Raw genomic sequence first — 23420 nt, forward strand, 5'->3', positions numbered from 1 at the left:
GGCGGGACCAGGCAGCCATTACAGTCTCGGAAGCGAGAGGCGTGGAGCCTCTCTCATCATGCCCGGTTCATTTTTTTTTTTTTTTTTTTTTTTTGTAGAGATGGGGTTTCATCATTTTGGCCAGGCTAGTCTTGAACTCCTGAACTCAGGTGATCCACCTGCCTTGGCCTCCCAAAGTGCTGGGATTACAGGCATGAGCCACCGCACTCAGCCTCTTTAATCACCCGAGGTCAGGAGTTCAAGACTAGCCTGGACAACATGGTGAAACCCCATCTCTACTAAAAATTTTTGTTTCTTTTAAAATTGTAATTCTCCCAATTCCACTTATTTCATTTTATTAGAGACAAGGTCTTGCTATATCTCCCAGGCTGGACTCAAACTCCTGGGTTAAAGTGATCCTCCCACCTCGGTCTACCAAGGAGCTGGGACTACAGCTGGGACTCCATGCCATCGAGCGTTCTTTCCCTCTCGTTGCTGAATGATTTTCTTCATTACATCAGTTATTCATTCTGCTATGGGTAGCCAGTGGGCAGTTTTCAGTTTGGGGCTATCTCTAGTGGTTCTCATATGTCTCTGGTGACCATATATGGGACAGCAGTCTGAAGTAGGTGAAGAGCAGAGTGGGAGGTTAGGTTTATCTTTGGGAGGTAAGGACTGCATGTGTGTACTCCAAGGTCTGAGGCCACCGAGGGAGCCTCAGGGACTGGCCTCCGTGCAGAGCTGCTCTCACTGCCCTGGGCAATGGGGACAAGGCCAGGACAAGCAGGACCCCGTGCGTGTTTCCTCGAATGGCTTATGGTCGCTTCAGAAAGATGCTGGGTGTTTGTTGGCGTTCGGGCTGCCAGGGACATCGAATCCGGTTGTCTGCCAGGGTGTGCAGGGGGAGTGGCGCTTTTCAGGTGTAGGAACAGCTCTGGAAATAAACGAGGGATGGAAAAAGGAGACAGACTAGGCCCTCCACAGCCCAGCTGCATGTGTCCTTGGCGAAGTCACTTTTCATTTGAAAACCATCACTGCCTCCTCTGTAATGCGTGAACGATGATCCCACCTCCCAGATGTATTGCGGGAGAGGGTTGTAGAAGAGAAGGTTTGCAAAAGCACTGAGACCTTAAAGATCATAAACGTGTATGAATCCGTACCTGACGCTAGGGGGCGCTAAAGAGAGTGTGGTTCCCTACTGGGTTGGGGTCAACTGTGCGGAGCGGGACGGGGAACCTTTGGAGTAGTGTCCTTCAAGAGAAGTGTGGTGCCACCCACGGCCGCAATTTAAAATTTTCTGGTGGCCACCATTAAAGAGGTAAAAGAAAACAGATGCGATTAACTTTTTTTTTTTTTTTTTTTTGAGACGGAGTTTCGCTCTTGTTGCCCAGGCTGGAGTGCAATGGCCCGATCTCGGCTCACCACAACCTCCACCTCCTGGGTTCAAACAATTCTACCTCAGCCTCCCGAGTAGCTGGGATTACAGGCGTGCACTACCACACCCAGCTAATTTTGTATTTTTAGTAGAGAAGGGGTTTCTCCATGTTGGTCAGGCTGGTCGCGAACTCCCAACCTCAGTTGATCCGCCCGCCTCGGCCTCCCAAAGCGCCGGGATTACAGGCATGAGCCACCGCGCCCGGCCAGCGATTAATTTTAATAATACGATTTAGTTAACTCGTTATATCCAAAATATTATTTCAACAAATACAGAAAATTGCTAATGAGAGGCTGCACATTCTTTTTTCTCATAAAAGTCTTCAAAATCCAGTGTGCATTTTACAGCGAGAGCACGTCTGAGCTCCGACTCGCCCCATTTAAAGCACTCAATAGCCTTTTGTGGCTTTGGGGGCGGTTCTGGGACCTCAGAGTTGTGGTGTTTCCTGCGGGGAAAGACTATTGTGGCTGCTGGAGGGCGGAGGAAGAATAACAATAGGCGGAGTGCAGGGCACTGGGGTGCCTTAGGACCTCGCCTTTCCCCTGGAGAACACAGCTGCTTCCTGAAATGATTAGGAGCCTAAAACCTCTGCAGGGAAGAAGGGGAGATGGGAACTGAGGAAGGAGCCCCGGGGGACACCGGGGAAGTGAGTAAATGGAGCCGGGGCAGCTTGATTTGCAGCAAATTTATGATTTTAAAGGCCCGGCAAGGTCAGGCACCGTGGCTCACTCTTGTAATCCCAGCACTTTGAGAGGCCAAGGCAGGCGGATGACCAGAGGCCAGGAGTTCAAGACCAGCCTGGCCAACTTGGTGAAACCCCTGTCTCTACTAAAAATACAAAAATTAGCTGGGCGTGGTTGCGGGCGCCTGTAGTCTCAGCTACTCGGGAGGCTGAGGCAGGAGAATTGCTTGAACGCAGGAGGCGGAGATTACAGTGAGCTGAGATCGCACCACTGCGCTCCAGCCTGGTGACAGAGCGAGACTCCGTCTCAAAAAAAAAAAAAAAAAAAAAAAGGTCTGCCCAGAAGGTAGGTCACTCCCAGTCAGCAGAATTTTTGTTGATTTGGGATTTGGGAGGGTGAGCACTTAGAACCACAGTCCAGGCCAGTGCAGTGGCTCACACCTCTAATCCCAGCACTTTGGGAGGCTGAGGTGGAAAGATCTCTTGAGCCTAGGAGTTTGAGACCAGCCTGAGCAACACAGTGAGATCCCGTCTCTACAAAAAATTTTAAAATTAGCTGGACATGGTGGTGCGTGCCTGTAGTCCCAGCTACTCAGGAGGCTGAGTCAGGAGGATCACTTGAGCACAGGTGGTTGAGGCTGCAGTGAGCCATGATCCCACCACTGCACTCCAGTCTGGAAGACAGAGCCAGACCCTGTCTCAAACACACACACACACACACACACACACACACACACACACACACAAACAAAAAAAAGAACCATGTTCCAGCTGCAAAGACTGAACAGTGCTAGGAAAGTATTTTGGTCCCTATACAGGCCACAAAAAAAGAGAGAGTGTTGAACCTACATCCATCGTTTGTCCTGGGGGTGGTCCCAGCATGGCTTGTTCAGGACTGTCTTGGCCCTGCTCTGAGACCCCTATAAGGAGTGAGGCCCTTCTAATTGGTTATGCATCTTAGTTTTCTTACTGCAAGGTGGTGCCAAAGCATGTGATTCTGAATAACTCCCAGCATAAGCCAGGTGCAATGGCTCACATCTATAGTCCCAGCTCCATGGGAGGCTGAGCCATTGGCTCACTTGAGCCCAGGAGTTGGAGGCCAGACTGAGCAACATATCAAGACTCTGTTTCTAAAAAGAAAAAACAAACATACAACATAAAATATTTGCAGGTCAGTTCCTTCTCAAAGGACCTTGAACTTTCTGCTTTGTGATTCTCTCTGAAAGCTCTATTGCCAGTAGCAATCTTCAAGGTGATTGCTTAAAGAGTGGCAATACATCAGTTTTTAGTTGCTTGATTCCAGCAAGACCTGCAGAGAGTTCCCTGTTTGGGGCATTCCCCTTTGCAAGTGCAGAATCGTGTACTGCAGGGAAAGCCAGGGCACTGGGCACCCCCAAGACATAATAAAGTTTCCACAGCGCCAACTGCTTGTAGGATGCTCATTTGGGCAATTCTGCTATTACTTAGAAATATACTATTAAGAAGGAAGTAGGGCTGGGTACAGTGGCCCACACCTGTAATCCCAGCACTTGGAGAGGCGGAAAAATCGCTTGAGCCCAGGAGTTTGAGACCAGCCTGGGCAACATAGTGAGACCTTGTCACTACAGAAATTTTTGAAAAATTAGCTGGGTGGCCGGGCGCGGTGGCTCACGCCTGTAATCCCAGCAGTTTGGGAGGCCAAGGTGGGTGGATCACCTGAGGTCAGGAGTTCAAGACCAGCCTGGCCAACCTGGTGAAACCCCATCTCTACTAAAAATACAAAAATTAGCTGGGCGTGGTGGTGCGTGCCTGTAATCCCAGCTACTTGGGGGGCTGAGGCAGTAGAATCACTTGAACCTGGGAGGTTGCAGTGAGCCGAGATTGCACTACTGCACTCCAGCCTGGGTGACAGAGTGAGACTCCATTTCAAAATAATAATAAGAAGAATAAAATAAATAAATAAAAATAAATAAATGAAAACATGCCCCATCATTAACTTTTTTTTGTTTTGTTCAGCATTCCTGTCCTTCCTGGCACTACTAGATTCTCCAGGCTCATCTCTCACATTTCTTACCAGAGTCCTAGAATTGGCCATTTATCGAAGGAGCCCTGGTTCTCATCCTTAATTGGTTTCCTTAAAAAAAAAAAGTATAAAGCGTTTACAAAAACAGAATTTTATTTATTTAGAGACGGAGTTTTGCTCTTGTTGCCCAGGCTGGAGTGCAATGGCGTGATCTTGGCTCACTGCAACCTCTGCCTCCCGGATTCAAGCGATTCTCCTGCCTCATCCTCCGGAGTGGCTGGGATTACAGGCATGCGCCACGACGCCTGGCTAATTTTGTATTTTTTTTTTTTAGTAGAGATGGGGTTTCTCCATGTTGGTCAGGCTGGTCTCAAACTCCTAAACTTAGATGATCTGCCCGCCTTGGCCTCCCAAAGTGCTGGGATTACAGGCATGAGCCACCGTGCCCGGCCACAAAAACACAATTTTTAAAAGAACGAGATGGAAGCATGGAAGTTCTACATTTTTCACACCCAATAGAGTGAGAAGAATGTGATAGAGATTCGTGGGAAAGAATGGAGAGGCCAGGCGTGGTGGCTCACGCCTGTAACTGCAGGCATGCATCTGTAGTTCCAGCTACTGGGGAGGCCAAGGCTCAAGAATCACTTGAAACCAGGAGGCAGAGGTTGCAGTAGGCCAAGCTCGCACCACTGCTCTCCAGCCTGGGCGACAGAGTGAGACTCTGTCTCAAAACAAACAAACAAACAAATACCCATCTCTACTAATACAAAAATTAGCAGGCGTGTTGGCATTTGCCTGTAGTCCCAGCTACTGGTGGGCTTAGGCAGAAGGATCACCTGAGCCTGGGAGGTCAAGGCTGCCATGAGCTGTGATCATGCCACTGCACTTCAGCCTCTCTCAAAACAAACAAACAGGCCGGACGTGGTGGCTCATGCTTGTAATCCCAGCATTTTGGGAGGCCAAGGCGGCCAGATCACGAGGTCAGGAGATCGAGACAATCCTGGCCAACATGGTGAAATCACATCTCTTCTAAAAATACAAAAATTATCCGGGTGTGGTGGCGCGTGCCTGTAGTCCCAGCTACTCAAGAGGCTGAGGCAGGAGAATCGCTTGAACCCGGGAGGCGGAGGCTGCAGTGAGCCAAGATTGGGCACTACACTCCAGCCTGGGCGACAGACCAAGACTCCGTCTCCAAAACAAAAGAAAAGAAAACAAAAGAAGCACCTGGTGTTGTTGCCTAGGGATGCTCTTCCTGTCCTCCCGGGGTTTGTTCAAGACGGGAATAGGCTGTTTTTCCCAACTGTGAGAGGCAGGCTGCCCAGGCTGAGATTTGTGAGCCAGGTTTAGGCCAGGAGCCTGGGGCTGAGGACACTCCTGCGGGAGCGTGAGGATAGCCTCCCTTCCCGCCCTATTTGCAAGCTCAGATGTCTGTTCATTCACTAGAAAGCCACCAAGGCTCCATGGTAGTAGCTGTTGGGGTGGTTCCTGTTACTGCAAGGCAAGGGTGTCAAGACGTGGGTGGTGAGCAGAAGCCTGGTTAAGGAAATTGTAACAGACCCATACAAGAGAATGCTACCTAGTTAAAAAAAAAAAAAAAAGAGCAAGGCAACGCTGCATTTTTTTTTTCTACTTTTCTCCTTTTCTCTATGTTTTTTATTTTGAACAATCTCTAAGATATATGTCACCCACACAGAGGGGGCAAGACCCAGGTAGACCATATAGTATAGTCCCATTTTTTAAACAAAACCAAACACCCAAAGCAGGGGAGTGTGAGGCCGACCCTCGGCCGGGGAGGCTGGACCCGGGCGCCCGGGCGGGGGTTGGCGCCTCATGGATCGGGATCCTCGCCCGGGAGGGTGGACTCTCCCTTCATTAAGACCCCCGGGTCCCAGGCATGGAGGAGGCCTCGGCGCTTCCCCGTGGAGGCCCTCGACCAGGCAGCCTCAGTTTCCCCACGGGCGAAAGCCGACTCGAGGGTGGGGTGCCCTCGCCCCGCCTGCTCCTCACGGCGATTGCCCCCGCGCCCTGGGCTGGACAGGTGGGGCGCCGCGAAAAGGCCCGGCAAGCCGGAAGTTGCAATGGGGCAGCCGGACGCAAAACGCGGGGACACCGGCCGGGGTCGGCCAAGCTAGGGTAAGCTGCCGATCGGGGACGCGAACGGGAGCGCGCAGGTGAGGGCGGCGGGGCGGGGCTGGGCGGGGGCGGTGCCACGGGGGCTGCGGCCAATCACCGGCGCCTCCCGTGGGCGGGGCGGGGCCGTTGCTTGGGCGACAGGCTCCAGCGTCTGCGTTCTGTGAACCGAGCCGCTGGGCTGTGCGTACAGGTTCGCGTGGGGCTCCTGGGCCTCCCGCAGCCGCGTAGGTTTCGGGAACCGGGTCGCCTCCCCGCCTCCGGATTCTCACGCACTGGTGTCCGGTGGCCCTGGGAATTCTTTTCTTTTAACAATGTGTATTCCTTGGGTCCTACCTATCTAACACTTGTGCTGGTTTCTTTTTCTTCTCTTTTAGAGTTCAATATTTGCTCTGCTCTTTTTTGTTGTTTGTTTGTTTGAGACGGAGTCTCACACTGTCGCCCTGGCTGGAGTGCGGTGGCGCGATCTCGGCTCACTGCAACCTCCGCCTCCCGGGTTCAAGCGATTCTCCTGCCTCAGCCTCCCAAGTAGCTAGGATTGCAGGCGCCCGCCAGAACGCCCAGCTAATTTTTGTATTTTTAGTAGAGATGGAGTTTCACTGTGTTGACCAGGCTGGTCTCAAACTCCTGACCTCGTGATCCGCCCCCCGCGGCCTCCCAAAGTGCTGGGATTACAGGTGTGAGCCACCGCGCCGACCTGCTCTGTTCTTTATTATTCTTATTTTTCTTTACCTTGCTCAGTTCCCTTGTTTTCCCCTGTAGTCGTCTCCTTCCTTCCTTCCTAAGGCTGGCTACATCTCCTTGTCTCCAACCTGGCTTAGCCACCTTAATTAGCACCAATTATTTTGTTCTTACTTCAGATGGGTCTTTTTTTCCCTAGTTTTTATTATTCTTTAAGTCTTGACTTAACTGTCAGGTCGATCTCTGAGAGCAGATCATGATTTATTTACTAAAGGAGGAGTCCTCTCCTTACTCAGGGTCAGTGAAGCCGCCAGCTACAGGAGTTGGCATTTATTGAGTATTTACCATGCTCGAAGCTCTGCTAAGCGGCTTTGTGCATTATAGTCAATTCTTTCTTTCCTTCCTTTTTTTTTTTTTTTTTTTTTGAGACGGAGTTTAGCTTTTGTTGTTCAGGCTGGAGTGCAATGAATGGCACCATCTCGGCTCACCACAACCTCCGTCTCCTGGGTTCAAGCAATTCTCCTGCCTCAGCCTCCCGAGTAACTGGGATTACAGGCATGCACCACCATGCCCGGCTAATTTTTGCATTTTTAGTAGAGACGCGGTTTCTCCATTTTGGTCAGGCTGGTCTCAAACTCCTGACCTCAGGTGATCCGCCCGCCTCGGCCTCCCAAAGTGCTGGGATTACAGGCGTGAGCCACTGTGCCTGGCCCCAATTATAGTCAATTCTTTTTTTTTTTTTTTTTTTTTGAGATGGAGTTTCACTCTTGTTGCCCAGGCTAGAGTGCAATGGCGTGATCTCGGCTCACCGCAACCTCTGCCTCCCAGGTTCAAGCGATTCTCCTGCCTCAGCCTCCCTAGTAGCTGGGATTACAGGCATGTGACACCACGCCCGGCTAATTTTGTATTTTTAGTAGAGATGGGGTTTCTCCATGTTGGTCAGGCTGGTCTCGAATTCCCTACCTCAGGTGATCCGCCAGCCTTGACCTCCCAAAGTGCTGGGATTACAGGCATGAGCCACCGCGCCCGGCCTATAGTCAGTTATTGAGAGGTAAGTACGTCCCTACACAGATGACCTGTGAGTTGAATGCAGACAGCAGGTGTGTTCTGCTGACTTGTATGGAATTCTTTTTTTTTTTTTTTTTTGAGGCGGAGTCTGGCTCTGTCCCCCAGGCTGGAGTGCAGTGACGGTATCTCGGCTCACTGCAAGCTCCCCTTCCCGGGTTCACGCCATTCTCCTGCCTCATCCTCTGGAGTAGCTGGGACTACAGGCGCCCGCCACCACGCCCGGCTAATTTTTTTTGTATTTTTAGTAGAGACGGGGTTTCACAGTGTTAGCCAAGATGGTCTCTATCTCCTCACCTCGTGATCCGCCCGTCTCCGCCTCCCAAAGTGCTGGGATTACAGGCGTGAGCCACCGCGCCCGGCTGGAATTCTTAAATTTTAAAACTTTGTCATCAATTTAAAAGTCAGGAGGTCACAGAGGAATTGAATTGTTTTTTGGCTTCTCTTCAAGGATTTCTCAAAGGCCTCTGAAGTCCCTTCTCCCTCCCGTCTTACTCCCAAGCCATTGGTCCCGTGTGTAAACTGGTGGCTGGAGGCATTTAAGTTTTTTGTTTTTAAATAGAGTTGGGGGCCGGGCGCAGTGGCTCAAGCCTGTAATCCCAGCACTTTGGGAGGCCGAGGCGGGTGGATCACAAGGTCAAGAGATCGAGACCAGGAGTTTGAGACCAGCCTGGCCAACACAGTGAAACTCCATCTCTACTAAAAATACAAAAATTAGCTGGGCGTTGTGGCGGGCGCCTGTAGTCCCAGCTACTCAGGAGGCTGAGCCAGGAGAATGGCGTGAATCCGGGAGGCGGAGCTTGCAGTGAGCTGAGATTGTGCCACCGCACTCCAGCCTGGGCGACAGAGCAAGACTCCGTCTCAAAACAAATAAATAAATAAATAGAGTTGGGGTCTCATTATGTTGCTGAGGCTGGTCTGGAACTCCTGGGCTCAAGCCGTCAGCTCACCTTGGCCTCCCAAAGTGCTGGGATTACAGGCACGAGGCACTGCACGCAGCCCCGTTTAAGTTTTTAATGTCTGCTCTACTTACTGACTCACCCTGCCCTGACGCCTTTCGGAGCTCTTTAGGGGTTGCTATTGCCACATGGCAACTGTGGTAACCCTCTCTCCTAGACCTGCCTAGATCCAAAAGCCAGCGCTGGAAGGAATACCTCTCATTCTCAAGAAGAAGTTAATGTCTGCCTTATAGTAGATGTCCAATAAATCTTCTTTGAACAATTAAATAGATGCTCAGACTTCATTTGACCTAATTTAGGTGATCCTATGGAGGGATCCAAACCTTTGGACTCCCCCAGTATCCCTGAAGTGGCCCCTTTTGCTGGTAGAGAAACTTTTGCCCAAGAGTCGGGACATCTCGACACATCCACTTTTGGGGGGCTTGGTGCACTCCTGGGACTGTGTGGGGTGAAAGGGTCCCTTTCAGGAGTGAATTCCCTGACCCTGGACACTCAACTCTCCTCCTGGTTGGCAGAGTGAAGAGTGTCATGATTTCCAGAACCCCTCCCCACTTCAGCTTTCAGTTCATCGCTCACTCTGGCTTGAAAACAGTACTGACTTGTTAAGTTGCATGTCTCTCTTCGCCTTGAGGCTTAAAACACGGCTGAGGCGGGAGAATTGCTTGAAGCCAGGAGTCCGGACCAGCCTGGGTGATATAGCGAGACCACATCTCTAAAAAATCAAAAACAAAAACAGAACACCTGGCCAGGCACAGTGGCTCAGCCTATAATCCCAGCACTTTGGGGGGCAGAGGTGGGTGGATTGCTTGAACCCAGGAGTTCAAGACCAGCCTGGCCAACATGATGAAACCCTGTCTCTACTAAAAATACAAAAATTAGCAGGCGGCGGTGGCACACTCCTGTAATCCCAGCTACCTGGGAGGCTGAGACAGAAGAATTGTTTGAACCCAGGAGGTGGGGGTTGGAATGAGCCGAAATGGTGCCATTGCACTTCAGCCTGGATGACAGAGCGAGACTCTGTCTCAGAAAAACAAAAACAAAACAAAACAACAACAAAATCCCAAAACCAGAACACCTGGAAAACACCAGACACAAATCCCAGGAGTAATTTCTCTTTCATCAAATTGACAATAGCATCAATCAGAATCCCAGGACTCCTAAAACATGTTTAACTCCAAAAGCAGAGTTGCAAACTCAAATGCTACAGGGGCCAAGCAGGCACTGTGGCCACCTAGAAAGTGGACCCTGAAGGTGGGGAAGGGGGGTCCAGCATCGGTAAATGTTCTAATTTTTTTTAAAGAATCAATTTTATAGGCTGGGCGCGGTGGCTCACGCCTGTAATCCCAGCATTTTAGGAGGCTGAGGTGGGCGGATCACCTGAGGTCAGGAGTTCCAGACCAGCCTGACCAACATGGAGAAACCCCGTCTCTACTAAAAACACAAAATTAGCCAGGTGTGGTGGCACATGCCTGTAATCCCAGGTAATCAGGAGGCTGAGGCAGGAGAATCGCTCGAACCCAGGAGGCGGAGGTTGGGGTGAGCTGAGATTGCGCCATTGCACTCCAGCATGGGCAAGAAGAGCGAAACTCCGTCTAAAAAAATAAAAGAATCAGTTTTATGAGTGTCAATTTTTTAATGTTAGAAACTAAGTTAAAAAAAAACAAAATTAGCTGGGCGCGGTGGCTCACGCCTGTAATCCCAGCACTATGGGAGGCCGAGGCAGGTGGATCACTCAAGGTCAGGAGTTTGAGACCAGACTAGCCAACACGGTGAAACCCCGTCTCTACTGAAAATACAAAAATTAGCCCGGCATGGTGATGGGCACCTGTAATCTCAAATACTTGGGAAGCTGAGGCAGGAGAATCACTTGAACCAGGGAGGTGGAGGTTGCAGTGAGCCAAGATCACGCCATTGCACTCCAGTCTGGGCCACAGAGTAAGACTTCATTTAAAAAAAAAAAAATTAAACTCTCTGGGCATGATGGCTCACACCTGTAATCCCAGCACTTTGGGAGGTGGGAGGATTGCTTGAGATGAGGAGTTCAAAACCATCCTGGGTAACAAAGCAAGACCCCCATCTCTACAAAAAAATTTAAAAAATTAGCCAGGCATGGTGGCATGCGCCTGTGGCCCCAGCTACTTGGGAGGTTGAGGTGAATTGCTTGAGTCCAGGAGGTTGAGCTATGATCGTGCCACTGCACTTCAGCCTGGGTAACAGAGCAAGACCCTGTCTCAAATAAATAAATAAACAAACAAACAAACCCTTAAAAGCCCACACAACATAGCACGAGCTGGTACAGAGGCAGCTGCGCCCGTCTTACTATGTGAAGCTGTGCACCTCAGGGGATTCTGGTGAGCCAAAGACAGCGGCATGGGGACGTTTCCTAGGGAAACTTCCTGGAATCTGATTCCAGGACTGGGCCCCTGGCCCTTTTCCTGACACCCAGCCCCCATGCCTGCCCAGGAGAAATGGTTCCTTCCCCCAGAAAGTAAAGCACAGTCTCTGTCCTCTCCATTTGAGGCCTTACTTCTCAGGGTCTAAAGGGAAATGGTGCCTGAGAGGCAGAATCTGCAGCTGCCAGGCGTGTTTGAGAACTTAGAACCCCATTTATAGCTGGATCACACCCTCTATCCCCAAGCTGAAATGGGCCTGGAAGAATCAGATTAACCAACTTCTTCCCAAGGTGTGGGGCATCCGGATTGGGGGGAGTTCCCAGCCTGTTTCCCAAGTTCACTCTTAGGGAGAGAGTTCTGTGCCAGTCTTGGGGGGACCCAGAGGGCCCTTGACTAGGAGTCCCTAAATGAATTCAGGGTCCCTCAGGAGACAATAACCTTCAGAAACCCCGAGTGCTAAAATAAATGGTCCTGCCCTCTCCACCCTGCAAAATGCCCGTCTTTCTACCTGTGAGGACAACTGCAGTGCTCGCTTTGAAATTTCAAATAACACAATCTTTCCACAAAATGCATCTTCCATTTTTCTGTTTTGGTGGCTCTGCCTTGCTGGCATCATGAACGCGTCCTGGGTAAAGCCATCCTCATGAGCTGGCATTGCGGCTCTGGGAGTCACCTCCCGGCCAAGAGCAGGTGCAACCCAGGCTCGAGACTCCACACCCGGAACCCTCAAAACCGGGAACGCTGTAGGGCTGCGGCTGCATGGGGAATGGGATCTGGGAGGGACTTCCTGTCTTCCCTAATCCCAGTCTCCACCCAACTCCCCCGCCCGCCCCGTGCAGGCTGTGGAGACTCCCTTTCCGGGGGAGGGGGCCCCCACTGCCGCAGGTGCCCCCTCTGCCCCCACCCCGGTGAGAAGGGGGTGCTGGGGAGGGCATCTGGATCCCGAGACCGGCGCAGATGATCAGCTTGCAGGAGGGGATGGGGTCAAAGGTGGAAGGCTTCAAGCTGGCAGGAGAGAAGGGGGCCAGGACCGGGTTTGGGAAGGAGAAGGACATTGTCTGCCAGGACCGAGAGCAGGATGGGCATCCCAGGCCTGGGGCGGGTGGTTGCAGCTGCAGGGGGGCTGCTGGGAGCGGGCAGGTTGATTTCTGAATTCCTGGTGGGGCTGGGAGTCAGGTAGCGACACAGGGTGTATGTCCTGGGGTCGGGGGACAGCAGGTCCTGGATTACCCTGGCCTTGACGGGCGGGGCCCCACCAGCACCTGTTTTGCAGGATCTCTGCAGAACTTTCTGCTCCTGATGACAGGAAATAGCGATTCCAATTTAGCCTCGGCTTTCCCTGAGCCGGTTACACTGAGATGCGAGGCTCTTGCTTCAGCGATAAAGGGGACAATACGAAATAGCATTCTTTCAAAAATAGGACCCAGAAAACATCACAGAGAGTGGGACCATCGGATAGGATCTGGGAGACTTTCTTTCCGATTGGGACCAGGGAGCGCTGGTACTCGTGGGGATTTTCAGGGCTCTTTGGGGGTGTCCAGGAAGCGAGGGCTGGTTTCTGTCTGCTCTTCTAGGCTCCTGGCCAGAAGCTGGAGGGGGCTTGGCCAAAAAGAGGGAGAAACAACTCAGCTGTTCTTTCTAGCTCTGAAATAGAAAATGTCTGCAGACGGCGGAGGCATCCAGGACACCCAGGACAAGGAGACACCCCCGGAGGTACAGATGGGGCTGGCTGAGGGAGGTGTGCGGTAGAAGAGGCTGGTGCGGAGGAGATTTTCAAGGCACAGAGTCTGGACCCCTGGAAGAGTTAGACTCACTGGGGTGGGGAGATCAAAGAGAAGGTGGCATGCTGGGTAGTACCCTCTGTCTGGAATTTACAGCATAACAGTTTTGCTTTGCTGGTGAATTGTCTAGTCAGTGGCCACAGGAGATGGAAGAGGCCTGGGTGGGGTCCTATCGGTGAGGTTTTCTTTCTGAGCAGCGCTCAGAGCACACGGGGAAACCTGTTCTCCTTCCCTGTGCTTCTCCACCTGGAATCACAGCTTCTCATCTCTGTGGGTCTGAGCTCCCGGTCCTTTCTCCTTCCTGTACCTGCTACCCGTGTGTGTGTGCGTGCGTGGTTGAGTGTGTGTGTGTAATTACTATTTGTGGGGGACCTGGGTCTCCGGGCTTGGAGTTGGAGGAGTATGAGTCAGCGACAGGCCAGGGGCCAGTCCCTGGCCTCTGGGAACCAGATGTGTCATCTGTAAAATGCAGACCACATGCCTGCCATTCCTACCTGTCTCGCAGGGTCACTGGGAGGCTCTAAGGATAATAGGCATGAGACGCCATCATCTATGGTTTTCATGCCATAGAAGCACAAAGAATTGTTAGCATAGTTCAGTTTCCCATCCACTTCCCGTGTGTCTTGAACAGCTTGGGCATGTCAGTAGAGCCCCACATGTTGGCATTCTCTGCTGGCACTGGCTTCTGTCTGGTGCGCACGGCCGGGGGGGGAATAATGACCAGCGCCACCCTGTGTTTATCCAGGACTTTCCTGAGCTGGCAGCTCCTTCTCCATCATTATCTGCGTGAACCTCATGACCATTCTGTGCAGGGGCAGAGCAGCTGCGTCCTGAAGGCTGCCTGGTTGGGGAGGGGTGTCGCTGGGTCTGGCACCCAGGCACCCTGATTCCTGGCTTGAGGTTCTTTCCCTTCAAGACCCAAACACAGACAGGGCGTGGAGGAAGGAGTGTGAGACCCCGGCAGAAGTCCGGCCAGTTCCTGTGCTGTGGATGAGGCCCCACCAGGGCCCTCCCTGACTTTCCCAAAGCTTTTGAGCTATGTGGTCACGGGGCGTTGTCTCATCCCCAGCCATGGTGTGTTAGTCTCCCGTGGCTGCTGTAACAAGTTTCCACTCTCTGCGGGGCTGAAAACAACCAGAATTGACTCTCTCACAGTCCTGGAGGCCTGCAGTCCAAAATCTAGGTGTCAGCAGGGTCACACTCCTTTTGAAAGCTCTAGACTAAGAGGACCCTCCCTTACCTCTTCCAACTCCTTGGGGGCTCCTGGTGTCCTTGGTGTGGGCATCCCTCCAGTCTCTGCTTCCTTCTCTGTGTCTCTGTGTCCTCTCCTATTCTTATAAGGACATAAGTCATTGTTAGATTTTAGGCTCACTCTAAATTCACGATGATTTAATCTCAAGATCTTTAACTTACCTGTATAAAGACCCTTTTCCCCAATAAGGTCCCGTTCTGAGGTTCAGGGAGGACACGGATTCTTAGAGGACACTATTCAAGCCACTACACTTGGTTTCTTCATACACTAATAGACAGCAGTCTACACTGCTGAGGTCAGTGTGAGGCTGGAGCTGAGAAGGGGTAGCTGCCCTTGGGCACCACGCCCACCGGCACTGTGGAGGCGGCTTGGTGAATATTCCTCCTCTTGCCGCCCCTCCTTGCTGGGGTGAGCTGGATGAAGGCAGCAAGGACAGTCCTTCAAGCTGCGTCTTGCATGTTGGTTTCCGACCCTGCCGGAGCGCCCTGGCATGTAGCCCTGGGTGTCTCTCCCACTCATCTGGGTGCTGATGGGGCTGTCCTTTCTAGGTTCCAGATCGTGGACATCCTCATCAGGAAATGCCTTCTAAGCTGGGGGAGGCGGTACCTTCAGGGGACGCTCAGGAGTCACTGCACATTAAGATGGAGCCCGAAGAGCCACACTCCGAGGGGGCATCGCAGGAGGATGGGGCTCAAGGTGCATGGGGCTGGGCACCCCTAAGTCACGGCTCTAAGGAGAAAGCTCTCTTCCTGCCTGGCGGAGGTAGGAGAGGGATGGGGAAGAGGCGCTTTCCCAGGGAGGCAGCTGTGGGGAGGTGGAGGCTTGGCCCAGGTCCAGGTGGGGCTGAGGGTCTCTATGCCAGCAGGGGACGCTATCGCCCCATGGCCCACAGCCCCCTGGCAGCGTCAGAGCCATCCGACCCTGTCCTTGGGTCGGGCCAGGGGTAGAGGTTGAGGCAGCTGAAGTAGCAGCAGGTCCAGCAGGATGAGCTGGTCACCGTGAGGACCTCTCTCCTCCCACAGCCCTCCCCTCCCCCCGGATCCCCGTGCTTTCCCGAGAGGGGAGGACCAGAGACCGGCAGATGGCTGCAGCGCTCCTCACTGCCTGGTCCCAGGTGAGTGGCCCTTCCCCGGCCCCTGCATGGTACTCAGCCCTTCCTGCATCTGCTGGTTCTGTGTGAAAGCCAGGACCCCGCTGGCCCCACTTGCAGCCAAGCCTGAAGCCTGGGGCTCTTGCTAGTGTTGCTGGAATTGTCCAGGCTCAAGGCCCATGGTCAGGCCTGGGCCAAAGCTGGAGGAGAAGCAGCAGGAATTAGAGACACAGGGCCTCTCACTGGGAGCCATTGGGAACCGTCCTCCGAGGTCTCAGCTGAGGATGGGGGCTGCATGGACATCCTAAGTCTTAACTGTGGTCCCTGAAAATACCTCTTGGTCTTTGTTCTTTCTCAACTCCCCAGAAGGCCTTGGGTGGCTCACCCGCTTCCCCATCAGATGGAAGTGGCAGGCCTCACTCGAGATAGTGGGTTGGGACTCCGGGGTCTCACCACACATCTCATGCCATGGTGTCCCTCCACCGTGTCCACATCATGTCCTGGAGAGTGGATGTTTCACATTGTTTCAGATGCCAGTGACTTTCGAGGATGTAGCCTTGTACCTCTCCCGGGAGGAGTGGGGACGGCTGGACCACACGCAGCAGAACTTCTACAGGGATGTCCTGCAGAAGAAAAACAGGCTGTCACTGGGTAAGCACTCGCCTGGAGGGGGGACTGCGGTGTTAGGGAGGGGTCCTGCTCTGCCGTCTCCTCTTTCCTCCCTTCCCTCCCTCTCCCTCCCACCCTTCTCCTTGTCCCTTGAGACAGCACTGTTCTATGGAAACTTCTGTAATGATGGAAATGTTCTGTGTGTGCTAGGACAGGAGCCACAAGCCATGTGTGGCTAGTGAGCACTTGAAATGTGGGTAGAGCCCTTGAGTTTTTAATTTTACTTGGTTTTGTTTTGTTTTGTTTTGAGACGGAGGCTCGCTCTGTCACCCAGGCTGGAGTGCAGTGGCACAATCTCGGCTCACTGCAAGCTCCGCCTCCCGGGTTCACGCCATTCTCCTGCCTCAGCCTCCCAAGTAGCTGGGACTACAGGTGCCCACCACCACGCCCGGCTAATTTTTTGTATTTTTAGTAGAGATGGGGTTTCACCGTGTTAGCCAGGATGGTCTCGATCTCCTGAACTCGTGATCCACCCGCCTTGGCCTCCCAAAGTGCTGGGATTACAGGCATGAGCCACCGCGCCTGGCCAATTTTACTTGGTTTTAATCAGCTCAAATGAGAGTTTAAATAGCCGCATATGGCTAGCGGCTACTGTACTGGACGCTGCCCCAGGAAGTCCGCTTTTCCTGGGTTCATCCGCAGGGCTCACTCCTATAGCTCCATCTTCCTCTCCAAGCCCCAACTTCAGAGGTGTCTGAGCAGCAAGCTTGGCTTCAGGGCCCAAGGGCTGCTTGCCCTAGAGAGAGATGGCATGAACTGAACTCCCCAGGCCCCGCAGACCCTGGGGTGTCCCATCTGCTTTGAGGAGCAGGTGCTTGTCTCCGAGGGGCCTTGGTTCCCTTTGTTTCTTGGATGTTAAGTATTTAAGTCCCAGAGCTTTTTTTTTTGAAACACAGCCTTGCTCTGTCACCCAGGCTGGAGTGCAGTGGCACCATCATGACTCATGCAGCCTCGACTTCCTGGGTTCAAGTGATCCTCCTGCCACAGCCTCCTGAGTAGCTGGGGCTACAGGTACCACCATGCCCAGCTATTTTTTTCTTTTTTTCTTTTTTTGGTAGAAATGGGATCTCGCTATGTTTCCCAGGTTGGTCTTGAGCTCCTGGGTTCAAGCCATCCTCCTGCTTTGGCCTCCCAAAGTGTTGGGATTATAGGCGTGAGCCACTGTGCCCAGCCATCCCAGAGCTTTTGACTCCTCAATTCCAGACTTTGGTTTTCATACGGAAAAATCAGTATTCATGTATTCATTAATTCAGTTGACACTTAGCTTTTTTTTTTTTTTGAGACGGAGTCTTGCTCTGTCACCCAGGCTGGAGTGTAGTGGCGTGATCTCAGCTCACTGCAACCTCTGCCTCCTGGGTTCAAGTGATTCTGCTGCTTCAGCCTCCCAAATAGCTGGGGCTACAGGTGACCACCACCATGCCCGGCTTTTTTTTTTTTTTTTTTTTTTTTTTTTGTATTTTTAGTAGAGATGGGGTTTCACCATGTTGGCCAGGATGGTCTCGATCTCCTGACCTCGTGATCCGCCCACCTCGGCCTCCCAAAGTGCTGGAGGCATGAGCCACTGCGTCTGGCCAACACCCAGCTAGCACACTTGCTAGTCCAGGCAGAATCCAGGACTCAGCATTCCAGGTGGTGGCATCATGGTGGTCCCAAGGCCCCGCTGGCTGGCACCAGGGATGCTCACCCCTTAATTAGCTCAGGGTGCTCACCGCTCTTATGGTTCCCCAGTGCCTGGGCCAGTAAGCCCAGGCAAGTCCTGAGGGATCAGAAGGAACTCAGCACCCATTTTCAGCACCACGGCAGGCCTCGCAGACGCCTCAAGCCACCCGGTTGGTCCAACACATTCCTTTCCTCCCACGGGTGGTGGAAGCCAGGGCCCCCTCTGCTCTCTTACTGACTTGACCAAAATTCCTGGGGCCACACGCCCCCAAGACTTGACATATGGGATGACCTTAGTCGTTGGAGATCCTGGCCCTCCTGTCCCAGGTCCTCCCACTTGGAGGGCCACTACCCTCGCCCCTCCAGGTGTGGGTGTAGGAGCGGGATACCCGTCCCGTGGGCATTGATGTAGGGTGTTGCCCACTCCTGTCCCTTAAACTCCGTTGCTCTTTCAGGGAAAGAGGAGACAGGCCTACTCAGCTCTGGCAGCCGCCAGGCAGGGGGCGGACCCCCGACCCAGGGGGACTTCTTGAAACTGCTTTATTTTACCCCCTGTTTCCAGAGCCTCACCCCCTACTTGGGCCCATCAGTTTTGGGGAGATGCTGTCTGCAGCTGGGCAGCGCCAGAAGGCCTGTGACAGCACAGCATCTCTTTCTGGGCAGGCTTTCCCTTCAGCAGGCCTTTCTGGGCCCCTCAAGCGCACGGCAAGGGTGAGGCCTCGGGCTCCAGCCGGCAGGCAGGAGATGAGAAGGAGTGGAGAGGCGCGTGCACAGGTGAGGGACGGGCGCGCGCCTTTGTCTGCGGGAGTGGGGCGCAGACGCAGGCCTTCTGGCTGTTGTCTGTGGGAGTGGGGCAGGGCCACCAGACCCCCTCCTGGGCGGTTTGCGCCCAGGGGGGCCCTTGCGCTTTCTGGTCTCTGAGAATCCAGCCCCCACCCTTAGTTCTGCCTTCTCCACCCTCCTGGGGTCCTTAGGGAAGCTCGTCCCTAGCTGGAAACGACTTTCTTTTTCCAGGAGCCGTCGAGGTGGGGCAGAGGGTGCAGACTTCATCCGTGGCAGCCCTTGGGAATGTGAAGCCCTTCAGAACCAGGGCAGGGAGAGTCCAGTGGGGCGTCCCGCAGTGCGCGCAGGAAGCAGCCTGCGGCCGGAGCTCAGGGCCGGCCAAAGACTCCGGGCAGCCGGCTGACCCAGATCGCACTCCGGATGCAGCTCCGCCAGACCCCAGTCCCACGGAGCCCCAGGAGTGCCGCGTCCCGGAGAAGCCCAACGAGGAGGAGAAGGGCGCCCTGGAGAGTGGCGAGGAGGGCCTGGCCCCTGACAGTGAGGTGGGCAGGAAGAGCTACCGGTGCGAGCAGTGCGGCAAGGGCTTCAGCTGGCACTCGCACCTGGTGACGCACCGGCGCACGCACACGGGCGAGAAGCCCTACGCCTGCACTGACTGCGGGAAGCGCTTCGGCCGCAGCTCGCACCTCATCCAGCACCAGATCATCCACACGGGCGAGAAGCCCTACACCTGCCCCGCCTGCCGGAAGAGCTTCAGCCACCACTCCACGCTGATTCAGCACCAGCGCATCCACACCGGAGAGAAGCCCTACGTGTGCGACCGCTGCGCCAAGCGCTTCACCCGCCGCTCGGACTTGGTCACCCACCAGGGCACCCACACGGGCGCCAAGCCGCACAAGTGCCCCATCTGCGCCAAGTGCTTCACGCAGAGCTCGGCGCTAGTCACCCACCAGCGCACCCACACTGGGGTGAAGCCCTACCCGTGCCCCGAGTGCGGCAAGTGCTTCAGCCAGCGTTCCAACCTCATCGCGCACAACCGCACACACACGGGCGAGAAGCCCTACCACTGCCTCGACTGCGGCAAGAGCTTCAGCCACAGCTCGCACCTCACCGCGCACCAGCGCACCCACCGTGGCGTGCGGCCCTACGCCTGCCCGCTGTGCGGCAAGAGCTTCAGCCGGCGCTCCAACCTGCACCGGCACGAGAAGATCCACACCACCGGGCCCAAGGCCCTGGCCATGCTGATGCTGGGGGCGGCGGCTGCGGGGGCTCTGGCCACACCCCCACCCGCTCCCACCTAGGAGGCCAGGAGAGGGGGAGCGGGGCGCCCAGGGCCACTGGGAACAGCCCCACTGGAGTCAAGGCTCCGAGGGAGGAGAGAGGGGCTCGGGAAGGGAGCTGGGGCGGTGAGGGCATGGGGTGAGGCATGGCGATGGGGGAGGGCGAGGGCGAGAAAGGGCAGGCACTCTGCGAATTAAAGGCCTTGGACTTGAAGCGCCCGCCTACACAGCTTTGTCTCCTGGTGCCCTGGCGCTGATTCCCCGAGCGTGGCGGAGCTCCTGGGCTAATCCCCTGTCCTCACTGAGGCATCCCCGCATCACCACTCTTGGCTTGGGTCTCCACCAGGGTTGGGGTCCCTTTTGCCAAAGGCCCATTCCAAAGCGTTGCACACATTGGCAAGCAAAGGCTTCAAGTACAGAGAGGTTTCCAGGGCTGAAGCCAGTCAGCCGCTCCTGGACCTGGGGACCCCTTGCCGGCCGTCTGCTGCTGACGCCACTTGTCCCAAGGGCACTGCTTACTGAGCCCGCACTCTCCCTCGGCTCTTCTCTTTGGAAGCCAGGAGCAGGCAGAACTGGTCCGGAAATTCCTGCCTGCCCCATCACCCACTCAGGCATCAGTGGCTGAGTTTTGTGACTGGCCTTTGCCGTTTGCTCCCACCATGGCCTGCCTGTGGTCCTGCGAGGGCTCCTCACTCACCAGGGGCCACTTTCCTTCTTGGCCCATGCTGCAGCTGCTGTCACCTGCCTCTGCTATGTCTCACCTCCTTGGCCTCCTGGTATATGTCCTATATAATTCGCCCTGCTCACCCCTGCCTGGCTCTGAGCTTTGATTTACTCCTGGTCTTTCCACTGGCGTTTGTTTTTGTTTTTGTTTTTGCGACAGAGTCTTGCTCTGTTGCCCAGGCTGGAGTGCAGTGGCCCGATCTCCACTCACGGCAGCCTCCACCTCCTGGGTTCAAGTGATTCTGCTGCCTCAGCCTCCTGAGTAGCTGGGACTACAGGCGCACGCCACCATGCCTGGCTAATTTTTGTATTTTTAGTAGAGACAGGGTTTCACCATGTTAGCCAGGATGGTGTTGATCTCCTGACCTTGTGATCCACCCACCTCGGCCTCTCAAAGTGCTGGGATTACACACCTGAGCCACTGAGCCCGGCCCCCTGTTTTTGTTTGTTTTTTGTTTTGTTTTTTGAGGCAGAGTCTTGCTCTGTTGCCCAGGCTGGAGCGCACAGGTGCGATCTTGGCTTACTGCAACCTCCGGCTCCTGGGTCCCAGCGATTTTCCTGCCTCAGTGTCCCGGGTAGCTGGGACTACAGGCGTGTGCCACATGCCTGGCTAATTTTTTGTATTTTTAGTGGAGACAGGGTTTCACCATGTTGGCCAGGCTGGTATTGAACTCCTGACCTCAGGTGATCCGCCCACTTCGGGTTCCCAAAGTGCTGGGATTACAGGCGTGAGCCACCGTGCCTGACCTCTTTCCCTGGTTTTAACCTCTGTAGCTCCCAACTCCCATTCTCTGCTTTTTCCCTGGGTGGGAATGGGCTCATCCTGCCTATCATCCCATATTTGTGGCCCAGCTCCCGAGATAACTTTCAGCTCTGACACCAACTGACCACGAGGATGTCTGCACCAAGAAGGCCCTTGAGACCCCACCTGTCTTTGTGGATTATGGGGCCACCAGGGTGGCCACAGCCCTGGTTGTCTCCCAGATCCTAAGGAAAAGAGTGGCTTGCCGAGGACAGTAGACTGAGAAGAGTAATCATAGCTGCCAGTTGTCAAGCAGCTGCTCTTCCAGGTACAGGGCCAAGCACTGTAGATACAGCTCTCTACAACAATGTAAGTGTGCATTGTTAGCCCAGGTTTTTTTTTGGTTTTGTTTTTTTTTTTGGTCTTTTTAAAAATAGAGATGGGGTCTTGCTATGTTGCCCAGGCTGGTCTGGAACTCCTGGGCTCAAGTGATCCACTCACCTCAGCTTCCCAAGTAGCTGGGACTACTGGTGTACACTACTAGGCCCCATGCAGGGCTATCTAAAAAGAGGAGGACAAGGCCAGCGACTCACACCTGTAATCTCAGCACTTTGGGAAGCCTAGGTGGGTGGATCACTTGAGGCCAGGAGTTTAAGACCAGCCTGGCCAACATGGTGAAACCCTGTCTCTACTAAAAGTACAAAAATTAGCTGGGCATGGTGGCAGGCGCCTGTAGTTCCAGCGACTTGGGACGCTGAGGCAGGAGAATTGCTTGAAGCCGGGAGGTGGAGGTCACAGTGAGCTGAGATCTTGCCACTGCACTCCAGCCTGAATGATAGAGCAAGACTCTGTCTCAAAAAAAAAAAAAAAAAAAAAAAAAAAAAAGAGAGAGAGAGAGTAGGACAATAGACCTGACCTTCAGGAATGTTAGACTCAGCTAGAGATGTGGGTGGGGTGGGATGTAATCAACTGGACACCAGGGAGCTGCTCACTAGTGGAAGCCCAGGCAGGACTTGATGGTATCTAGGAGGTCTCTGGAATCTAGGCTAAGGATGCTGGCAGGATTGGTTGAATTAAATGATTATTTCTAAGGCCAGAAAAAAAGCTGTTTCCTCCCTTCAGTTTGTCTTCATGGTTCCAATCACTCAGCCAGAAATAGGATTGCTCTGCTTGGTTCAGTGTGAGGGGGTGAGGGAGACTCATTTGTAAAGCAGGGTTGCTCTCAAAAGAGCTCATTTTCTAAGTAAGGAGAGAGACAGAGGTGGGAGAGTTTCTAAAATGACCCTGGAAGCCGTCATCACTTGGCAAGAGAGCTGAGCAGAGTACTCACTTGCACAGTGAGTGCTGCTTGCTTTAATTTCAGTTCCTTAGGCTCCGTGGCCAGCGTGCCAGGGACCAGATGTCAGGACCTGAGTGATTCAGAGGTCTGTCGAGGCTTGGTGTGGTGGCTTACACCTATGATCTGAGCACTTAGGGAGGCTGAGGCAGGAGGATGGCTTGAAGTCAGGAATTTGAGACCAGCTTGGGCAACACAGCAAGACCCTCGTCTCTAAATAGTTAAAAAAAATTAGCCAAGCATGGTGGTGCGTGCCTGTAGTACCAGCTACTTGGGAGGCTAGGGTGGGAGGATCGCCTGAGCCTGGGAGGTTGAGGCTGCAGCGAACTGTGATCGCACCACTGCCCTCCAGCCTGGGCAACAGAGCAAGACCCTGTCTCCAAAAAAAAAAAAAAAAAAAAAAAAACCGTTGAGTGATCTAGGGAGTCATTTAAAAACTTCACTCTGGCCTCCAGGGAGCCCAGACAGCACACAGTTTCCTGGTGAAACGTTTCCCCTTTCGTGGCAGAGTGCAGGAGCACGGGTTCCAAGGGCCCCGTGGAGGGTGCCTGCAGATGGCCATTCCCTATGGCTGGCCCACTTCTCCCTCTAGGGATCCCTCCGGAGGCCCCACTGTGGGATAGATCTGGCAAGAGTATCTTAAGAGTGGAACTTGGCAGTTTGGGAAATATTCGACAAGCACAAGTAAGACAGGGAGGAGTAGGGGCTGTGCCAGGGAAGGACCTGGAACGCCAGGCTTAAGGGTGCTCATAGTTTGGTAGGTGATGGGCGTCACTGAG

The 23420-nt window shown here is 53.8% G+C and overlaps 1 protein-coding gene across 4 annotated transcripts; it reads left to right on the forward strand.

The window, feature by feature from the left end:
- Positions 1-12166: 12166 nt before the first annotated feature.
- ZNF205 (zinc finger protein 205) lies at positions 12167-20054 on the forward strand. 4 transcript variants are annotated; one of them, XM_008968055.5, is made up of 7 exons: positions 12167-12234; positions 12969-13039; positions 14908-15121; positions 15382-15473; positions 15980-16100; positions 18441-18551; positions 18792-20054. In XM_008968055.5, the coding sequence occupies exons 2-7, from the start codon at positions 12983-12985 to the stop codon at positions 19859-19861; spliced, it is 1665 nt and encodes a 554-aa protein (XP_008966303.4). In that variant the 5' UTR covers positions 12167-12234; positions 12969-12982; the 3' UTR covers positions 19862-20054. The 4 variants fall into 4 exon arrangements, with proteins under 4 accessions (XP_008966303.4, XP_063454363.1, XP_063454362.1 ...); XM_063598293.1 differs by having other exon boundaries at positions 14908-15055; XM_063598292.1 differs by lacking the exon at positions 12167-12234 and having other exon boundaries at positions 12901-13039.
- The last annotated feature ends 3366 nt before the right edge of the window (positions 20055-23420 follow it).

Source organism: Pan paniscus, chromosome 18 (genome assembly GCF_029289425.2).
Source record: "Pan paniscus chromosome 18, NHGRI_mPanPan1-v2.0_pri, whole genome shotgun sequence".
Classification (NCBI taxonomy): domain Eukaryota; kingdom Metazoa; phylum Chordata; class Mammalia; order Primates; family Hominidae; genus Pan; species Pan paniscus.

What these genes read in the sequence shown, in the direction of transcription:
- ZNF205 (XM_008968055.5), top strand. Translation starts at nt 12,983, where the DNA reads ATGTCTGCAGACGGCGGAGGCATCCAGGACACCCAGGACAAGGAGACA. An exon ending in TCTCTTCCTGCCTGGCGGAG is followed by an intron (nt 15,122 to 15,381) that starts GTAGGAGAGGGA and finishes CTCCTCCCACAG; the next exon opens with CCCTCCCCTCCCCCCGGATC. An exon ending in TCCTCACTGCCTGGTCCCAG is followed by an intron (nt 15,474 to 15,979) that starts GTGAGTGGCCCT and finishes ACATTGTTTCAG; the next exon opens with ATGCCAGTGACTTTCGAGGA.